At 35.2% G+C, this 9826-nt stretch overlaps 1 protein-coding gene across 1 annotated transcript; it reads left to right on the plus strand.

The window, feature by feature from the left end:
* The first annotated feature begins 5088 nt into the window (after positions 1 to 5088).
* On the plus strand, positions 5089 to 8626 carry LOC131154544 (small ribosomal subunit protein eS1z). Its single transcript, XM_058107372.1, has 7 exons — positions 5089 to 5230; positions 5333 to 5380; positions 5478 to 5583; positions 6995 to 7135; positions 7253 to 7438; positions 7549 to 7749; positions 8318 to 8626. The coding sequence occupies exons 1-7, from the start codon at positions 5220 to 5222 to the stop codon at positions 8408 to 8410; spliced, it is 786 nt and encodes a 261-aa protein (XP_057963355.1). The 5' UTR covers positions 5089 to 5219; the 3' UTR covers positions 8411 to 8626.
* Positions 8627 to 9826: the final 1200 nt, after the last annotated feature.

Consider the following 9826-nt stretch of genomic DNA (forward strand, 5'->3'; position numbering starts at 1 on the left):
AAGGGGTTATGCGATTTGGGAGGAAGGGTAAACTTAGTCCTAGGTTTATCGGTCCATTTGAGATTCTAGATAAAGTGGGTCCGGTAGCCTATAGGCTAGCTTTGCCACCTGTATTGTCCGGGATTCACAACGTATTTCATGTTGCTATGTTGAGGAAATACTTCCCAAACCCTTCTCATGTCATCAGTTATGATGAGTTGGAGCTTAGTGATTCACTGGGATATGAGGAGATACCAATACAGATTCTGGATAGGAAAGTACATGAACTACGTAACAGGAAAATTCCTCAAGTAAAGGTTTTGTGGAGGAATCATGTAGTAGAAAAGGCTGCTTGGGAGTCCGAAGATCAAATGAAACAGAGATATCCGCATTTATTTCAAGAGGTCTGAGTGGATAAAATGTAAATAGTTAGGTAATTTCTTTTGCAGGGTCATGTAATGATTTGAATAGTGTAGTATTTTAGTTCTAGAAGAAGTTTCTTTTGTACATGTAATCTTCTAGGACTTGGAATGTAACCACGGTATTCCTCCGCCATAAGTGAGGGTAGGTAATAAAATGAGTAGACCTTTTTTCTTGATTAAAGGATGGCGAGTTACGGAAACAGTAAATTTCGAGGGCGAAATTCTTTTAAGGGGGAAGGAATGTAGTAACCGGGAAAAATAATATTTTAAAAAAATAAAAATAAAATAATAAAATAAAATTAATTAATTAAATTAACAAGTAAAATGAATAGTATGATAAGAAATATATATATATATATATATATATAAATATTGAAGCATGTATATATATATATATGTGTGTGTGTGTGTGTGTGTGTGTATATATATATATATATATATAAGTAAGTTATTATGATATGCATTTAATATATAGGTTAAAGGTATATATATATATATAAAGTGTGAGAGCTTCTTCAAGAAGTTTTACTTTAATTAATGATTATTATATATAAAATATAACTCAAACTTTTTCAAGAAGCTTGCTTAGATTTTTTGGAAGTGCTCTCTCTCTCCCTCTCCTCTCTCACTCCTACGACTTTCTCTCTCTTTTCGATTCTGGGCTAGTTTTAGGCCGGATCGACAAACCGAAGCCACCACGACGCCCCTGGCGAAATTCTCTACAAGTCTGCCGGAGCGGATCGTCAGGGAAACGAAGTTGGATTTCATCCCAAATCCAAGGTAAGACTTTATATTCAATATTTAGATTTTTGATAGTTGAAGAAAGTGATATACGGGTAAAAATACTAAATTTTAATATTAGAAATTTTCAGTTCTAGGGGTGTTGATTGGGAACATTGGGAATCATCCCTAAGTTGAGATAAGACTTTTTAAGTCGAATTTAACTTAGTGGTAGTTATAGAAAATGTTGTACGTACGAAAATACTAAACTTTAATTCTGCGAGTTTTCATTTTCACGGTATTGAGTTGAGAACCTTGTGGGTACGGGGAAGATTTTCTTATGGGCTTTTCAGGAATCAGGTAAGGGGATAAATTAAGCTAGTTTTGTTTTGAAAAAATGCATGTATATATATGTAGCATCTGGTTTCAGGAAAAACAAATATATTTATATATATGATTTATATTTGGAAAATACTGTTTAAATGATGATATGTTGAATACGTGGAATATTTGTTTATTGTGACATGAGTATAAAAATGTTGTGAAATACTATTTTCTGGGAATGGGGACAATATTGATTTCTATGATGAAAAACCAGCGTACGGGCCGAGATATTTATATATATATATATGTGTGTGTGATTTACCGGCGTACGGGCCGTGCTATGTGGATGAGATTTGCCAGCATAGGGTGTGCTACGTGATTTGCCCGCGTACAGGCCGAACTATGTGATTTGCCAGCGTACGAGCTGTGCTATGTGATTTGCCGGCGTACGGGCCGAGTTATAATAAAATGTGTAATTCCGGCGTACGAACCGATGATTTTCATGAAATATGTATATGTGAAAAATGATATGATTGATTTGATAATTATTGATATGAGATATCCATGTATCACGATTTTAGTATATGTATATGATATCAGAACCTGGTTGGTTTGGTCTAGGCTAGCACTTGCACGGTACCGTTGCTATGTGTCCATGGTCCTCGTGATCATGATATCTGTGTTAACGCCGCTGTACGGAGTGGTGTGAGATTGGATGGTCGATGTGGTTATTTTCAAAAAGTGTGCTGTTATCGCCCTTGGTGTACGGACCAGTCTAGGTAGACCCATCGGACCTACAGACTACTGTTTAACTTGGCAGTGGTCGGCCAACGATTGTCAGGTTCCGCCTTCGGGCCACACAACCCAGTCATGTGGGGGTAATACATGACCACAGCCAGCTAACCTACCAGGATTGTTTTTATGTTATTATTATTATGATATGAGATGAGAAATGTTTATGAAAATACAGTATGTTCTGCCATGTTTTGATATGCATATGTTTTCCCATATTTGATAAACAGTATTGAATATGTTATGTATGATATATGTAGAACACAGAATACTCATGTTGCCACACACTGGTATTAGTTTATTTCCCTTACTGAGAGGTGTCTCACCCCTAAATCTTATACATTTTTCAGGAGCCCCTGATAGGAGAGCGGGAAAAGCCCCGCTGATCTAGATCAGTTGTTTGCCCTTTTTGGAAGGGTAGGTTTTTGGTAGGGACAGTTAGGTTTTGTGGGGATTGTCCTTAGATTTCATTTTTGAGATGTATATACTGTGAGATAGTAATTGTAGTGACTCTAGTATGTGTTATGCACATTATGATGAGATGTATATGATTTTATACTTTCTGCTGCATAGGCTTCTGCTGTATATTTTGTTATATCCCTGGTGCCCACGGGCCCAAGTGGATTGTGACCTGTTAAGCTGGAATGTATGATGTGATGATAATTTATTTATATAAAAAAAAAATATATGTGAAAAAGGAGCAGGTCGTTACAATAGCATATTTCCCTTACCTGATTTCTGCTAAAATCCCCTACTGAGACGGGTCCTACACCCGCAGGGTTTTCCACTTAACACCCTGAAAATCATAAATATCAGAACAAAACATTACTATTTCCATGTCTATTACATTTCTTACAACTGCTAGAAACTCAAATTCCGAATAAAAGACCTGACCTTGGATTTGGGATAAATTCCAACTTCGTTTCACCAACGATCCGCTTTGGCACACTTGAAGAGAACTCCGCCAAAAACGTCGTGGTGGCATCAGATCGTCGATCCGGTGACTGACGGGGCCAGAATCGAAGGGAGAAGAGGGAGAGGCCGTAGGAGAGAGAGAAGAGAGTGGTGCTGATTTTCTATGATTAAAATGAGTTTAGGTCTATTTATATTGCGGGCTTCATCGACGAACCTTACCCATCGTCGACGAAATTTAGAGTAGCCCAAATTCTTCTCTCGATATTTTCTCGTAAACGAGATGGAACCTCGTCGATGAGGTCCTGAAGAACCCTCATCGACGAACCCCTGTATTCGTCGACAAGGCTTAGAAATTTCTTGAAATTATTATTACCTCAAAAGTGCGATATCGTCGACGAAGTCTACTACCTCCTTCGGTTCCTGTTTCCATTTTCCTCCCTCTTTATAATTAAAATACCATTATTCTTCGGGTCACTACAATAAATGTATTTTCATCATAAAATAATAACAAATCAAAAATTTTATTAACTTATAATAAGGAATATAGAAGGAATAATTGTTTCAAAATTTTCATCATTATTAGTAAATAATACTATAAAATTTTTTTCTGAATCTACAATAAAAAAATAGAAAAAGAACAATTATGCATTTCATGTTTTATATTGAATAGAATCACATAAAATTTACATCAATAACTTTAATTATTATATTTCTAAAGAATTACCATCATCTTTATGTAAATACTCAGACTCTTTCTTTCCGACCTATTTGACTCTCTGGCCGTAGTTATTTAGGTGGCATCCTGAGATTTGATGAATTCCTCGTGAGAACACACAAAATAAAGATATGAATGAGGTAAATAGAAAAGGAAAATAGATATTTCGTAAATCATATGTAATTGTATTGTTTGCCCACAACAAGTGTTAGTTAAAGAAAAATAACAACTTTTTCCTTACTATTCTTAAAATATAGTGACACTAAATTAAATTTAAATAAATGTTGTTTATGGTGTGGTTCTTATACTTCGAGAGTTTATAAACAAAGGAAAAAATATATGGATGTGGTTTTGGTGCAGGGCAGCAACAAAGCGCACTCGTCGACGAGGAGATACCGAAGACTCGTTGACAAGTGGACAGATTCGTGGATGAGTGGATAAAATCGTCGCCAATTCTTTGGCTCGTCGACGAGTGCCTTGTTCTCATCGATGAGTGGTTGCTGGGTTGCGAGAAAGAATTTAAATTTTGAATTTGAACATTGAAGTGATTGGGTATTTAGGGGGAAACCCTCGAGGAGTTGTTATATATGTCATTCTAGGCATATTTCAACATATAAGAGAGTATGAGAGGGTGAGAGAAGGAGAGAAGATTATTATATTGTGAGACTTTGATTTTTATAGTGAATCTTTTACCAATTGCTCCTGTGGATATAGGCTTTGCCAAACCACGTAATTCCTGATATCATTACATTTATATTGCTATGATTGTGAAATGTTTTCTATTTATCACCATTTTGTTTGTTGCAAGTATGTATGTGTGATCTTTTATATAATGTTCATTCTGTTGCACATTGTTGAGAGAGACCGCCCTTATTTTTCACAACAATAAAAATTTCAAATTGATATATAAATTAATAAATCTTAAAAATAGGCCAAAAGCCCATAACTCTTCACTAATTCCTTCATTATCTCTATTACTCCTCTCGAAACTCTCCCATAATCACCATTATTCTCTAATTACCTGTCCAAAAGTAATAAATTTAAATATAATTTGTTTATAAATTTATATTAATATTATTAGATTTCAAAGTCAATTGGATAAAATTGTCTCAAAACAATTATTTTTTTTTTTCCAAATAAGGAATAATGAAATTACGACTATGAAAATAATAATGTCAATACTTATTAATTTGTATTTAAGGCAGGGGCAAAATAGGCAACGGAAGTAGAACCCTACGCCTCCGCTGTTATATCTAAACGCAAACCCAAGGAAGAAGCCCTGGCCGCCCAGCTGCGTAGGGTTTTCATTTTGTTGTCTTCGGCTTCCAACTTCTGAAGCAAAAACCCTAGCAATGGCCGTGGGGTAAGCTCTCTCTCTCTCTCTTGCTCGCTGGCTTGCTCTAGCTCTTTAGCGATGTCTCTATGTCTATCTGACTGCTATTGTTTGTTGTTTTGTTGTTTACAGAAAGAACAAGAGGATCTCCAAGGGCAAGAAGGGAGGGAAGAAGAAGGCGTGAGTGCATAAACTAGAGAAAAGCTGTATTGATTTGAAATTTGCTTCTGGATCTGCGAATCGTTTGTTTTAGATGTTGATTTTGTTGTTTTGGCAGGGCGGATCCGTTCGCTAAGAAGGACTGGTATGATATAAAGGCACCTGCGCCCTTCAAGACCAGAAATATCGGCAAAACCCTTGTTACCCGAACTCAGGGAACGAAGGTATGTCTCTCTCCCCCCCTCTCTGAAAGAAATTTTAGAGGTGTTTAGGGACCTAACTTCATTTGATTTGCTCTGCTGCTTCTAATTTAGATCCATTATGTTTGTATGTAGTTACATTCAAAGTTGTATTTTTATTTGATTTCAGTGTCTAACGTATTTTAACTTAAATTTGTTATTGCATTTTACCTGTAAGATGCATAGCAGTGGAGTTTACTTCTTCCCGCATAAATGCAGCTGTTGTGTATTGTTTTGCCATGTAAACCATGTGTATCATTAATAGATGCTTATTACGCCCCTTCTCAGATGATCAGAAATAGAAAATCTCAGCATATATCATTGCTGGATTTTTTGTATACACTTAACTGCCACCAAGTTCCTTCTTTTGGGGGAGGGGGATCTTATGCTGCATTTGAGAGCGTGAATTTCAGGCATTGGATTTGGATTTGGGTGAATTTTGACAAAATTCTATGCAATGCTGTATTAGATTTTTTCCAAATTCATGACAATTCAAATCCAAACCTCCCCCCAACATAGGGTTAAAGTCAGCCCTTTTAGAAACAAATAAATATTATTAGTACATAAATGAGTAACATGGTAAGAACTTAAGCTCTATCTAGTAGGCGAGTTAGTAATAATTTAATTTAACTTAATTTCCTTACTGTCTCAAATGCTCTTGTTCAAACCGAGGGAATCATTTTGGTTGAAATTTAGAATTTTGATAGGGATATTTCAGGATTCTACAAAGCAGAGACCAAAGTGAGATTTATGGGTAGTTATTGTTTAATACCATAGTGGGAAAATTCCATTTCTTTCTGCGTAGATGTAGATAAGGTGATGAGACAACTCCACTATATTTGTTATACATGTACACAGTATTTGGAATAAAAGTGGATGTCAAATAGGAAAAATTCCCTTTTTGTGAGTGAGTTCTGATATAGATTAGGCAAGAGGACAATTCTGTTTTTGCTATACATCCACACTCATGAAAATAGATGCATGGGCTGGCTGAAAAGTTTAGATGATCCATAAGTTAGAATATGATAATAATTGATTCTGGTTTTGTGCTGTTTCTGTTGTTGTGGATTTTAGTTGGCACGGACTCATTTCTTGATAATATGTTATTTACGTACTTCTTGATTTCAATGCTTACAACACATGTCCTCTTAAATTTGTTAATGCCTTCTAGTAGTAGGATGCATTACGGAAGGAATTTAATTGTTTACATTATGTTTCTTGCTTAAGGCATCTATTTAAGGTTACCAATGGGAAGAAATAATTCTGTTGATTGATATTCTTGTCATGTAAAACCATGTCATAAAGATAATGGAGGTTTACCATGTTGTGTTGATCCAAACTAGAAATTGGCATTATGTATTATTGTTGAATTGGTTGCCTGCTCATTTTCCTACAGATTGCATCTGAAGGACTCAAGCATCGAGTGTTTGAGATGTGCCTTGCGGATATTAATGACAATGATGAAGATCAGTCCTACAGGAAGATCCGACTGAGAGCGGAGGATGTGCAGGGGAGGAATGTCCTCACAAACTTCTGGGTAGGCTGGAGATCACAACTAAGTTGTTAATTTACATCCCTATGGCCAAACTATAATAATACTTGTTTAATTTTCCAACTGAAAAAGAAGCATGAAATGGTATACTCTGAATGTTAGGGTATGGATTTCACCACCGATAAGTTGAGGTCATTGGTTCGCAAGTGGCAGACTTTGATTGAAGCTCATGTTGATGTGAAGACAACTGACAACTACAGTCTTAGGATGTTCTGCATTGCATTTACTAAGAAGCGTACAAACCAGGTTAAGCGGACCTGCTATGCTCAATCCAGCCAGATACGTCAGGTTTGGTTAATGCCATGACATGCTTTTTTAAGGAATTGACTGTGAGTTGATTACATTACTGATGTTTTTTTTTCTTATGCTTGACTTTAAATTGGATGTTCTTATGCCAGATTCGCCGAAAGATGAGGGAAATTATGATAAACCAGGCAACTTCCTGTGACCTCAAGGAGCTGGTGGCAAAGTTCATTCCTGAATCTATTGGGAGAGAAATTGTTAAGGCCACTGCAAGCATATATCCTCTACAGAATGTTTTCATCCGTAAAGTCAAGATCTTGAAAGCTCCTAAATTCGATCTTGGAAAGCTGATGGAGGTATTTTCTTAATATTATTTTGAGCTTCTTTTTTCTTCCCAAGTTAACTGTTTTGATCCTTTTAGATATCCCATCTGCTCTAATGACTTGTGGTGATGCAAATGCACATATATTCATGCACTTGTAGTGATGGTATAGCCAGTTATTAGGATGCCTAATTCCCTGGTGAACTGCAAATTAGCACAAGTTCAATGAAACACGATACATTTTCTTTTTGTGTTGGAACACTAAATGTAGTGATCAAAAGTTTAATTCAATATCTTATTTTACAAATGACATTTTTAGTAGTAAAAGTGGGGAAATATTGCTTTATAATATTTTTTCACAACAATTATTAGCCTATTCCACCAAAGATTTTTTGCTTTTTTTGATTTAGAAATGCTTAACCATCGTTATCCATTTTAACCAACATATGAGTATACCATGCAATTTAGAGCATGAGCTGTACCGCAATCCCATACTTGTTAACCAGAATGTTGTGCAATCTAGACATAATGTTTGAATTCTTTCCCATGGTCTTAGGCGGTGCTCTACTTCTTTGTTGTTAATTTAGGGTGTGCACTTGCAGGTTTATGGCGACTTTACTGAAGATCTTGGTGTCAAGGTGGAGAGGCCAGCTGATGAAACAATGGCAGAGGAAACTGAAGTTGTTGGAGCATGAAGTAAAGAAAATCATCTCTTGCATTAATTTTGGTTTTTTCAGAGACTTTCTCCTTTCAATCTTCAATGAGAAGTTTTTTTCAATCTTTTTAGACAGTTTTGGGCATTTTTATTTTAGATGGGGCTAGTGTGCTCTAAGATATGTTGTGAGAACATAAATATTGCTATTCGAGAAGAAGACCTTTTATTTAAATGCATTTAATATTTTGTTTGTTCCCGAGATATTCTCTGTTGTTTATGTTAATGCTCATCTTCCTCCTTGCATGTTCTTCTTAGGCCTTGTTCTGAATATGGAAAATGAAGGAATAAATTAAAATACAGAAAAATATTAGAGCAAATTAATAGTGTAATTTTCACTTGTAATTATCTTTCAATTTTTCTTATTTTAACTGGCAGATGAGTAACAATAGAGAATTGATTTTATAAAAAATATATTTTATTAATTTCTTTGTGAATCAGCTGGTGTTGTATTGGATTGTATTAAGCTGTCGAGAAGCTCGTGTTCAAATTTACTAGAATGGCTGACCCATGTAATGTTGCTCTTAATTTTTTGTAAAAACATAACCTGTTTGATTGCTTTTCACATAGGAAAGATAGAAATCGTCTTGGTAGACATTATGAACAAGACCAATCTAATATTTGCTGTAAGAGCGACTAAATATCGAGGATTAATATCAAATGAGATCGTACTTGGGCAATATCAATTAGTGTTGCTAATCTTTTATACGGTGAGACCACCGTGATCACAAATCCGAGAGGATCTAAGAGTGTATTTTGCCCTAACCTCATTCCTAAGCAGCCTTTGTTCAAGTATAACTAGATAAAAATTTCCAGTCTTTCCAAACCCATGTCCAAGAAAATCCTTGATTACCCGAACCGACTTGCTTACAAAGAAAGTTATCGATTAGGGCATATCTATGTATAGGTCCCTTTGTAGGTTATAGTCCTCACTGAATTTTCACTTCACTTGTTATTGCATGAGATGTAAGTTAAAGTAAATAAAATTTAGGAGGCTATTTCAATATTAAAAGAAAAAATAGAGTAGGAAGTCAAATTGAGAAAAATTCAATGTAGCAAAAGTAAGTTTTTTGTTTTGATTAGGGCCCTAATATTGTCTAATTGATATTCTATTAACCTTACAAATTAAAATAAATAAATAAATAAATAAAAGTTCTCTCTAGGAACATCTGAGTTTAAGATTTATGTCAAAAGGATGGATACTACCAACTAAATCATTAAGCCTGCTCGCTTCAACCCATTTTTCTTTAGAGATTGACCTAAGGTTTATCAACATCGATCATATCCACTCAGTTTTCGGATCGCTACAATATTATTTGGACGATTTACTTGATTCAACCTACTTAGATGTTGTAATCAAATTATCGGCTATTCATTTAATTCAACTCGATTTCGATTT

This window comes from Malania oleifera, chromosome 4, assembly GCF_029873635.1.
Source record: "Malania oleifera isolate guangnan ecotype guangnan chromosome 4, ASM2987363v1, whole genome shotgun sequence".
NCBI lineage: Eukaryota > Viridiplantae > Streptophyta > Magnoliopsida > Santalales > Ximeniaceae > Malania > Malania oleifera.

Excerpts from the sequence above, each read along its gene's own strand:
- LOC131154544 (XM_058107372.1), top strand. Across the intron at positions 7,136-7,252 it reads ATGTCCTCACAAACTTCTGG|GGTATGGATTTCACCACCGA; the intron begins GTAGGCTGGAGA and ends TCTGAATGTTAG. Across the intron at positions 7,750-8,317 it reads ATCTTGGAAAGCTGATGGAG|GTTTATGGCGACTTTACTGA; the intron begins GTATTTTCTTAA and ends GTGCACTTGCAG.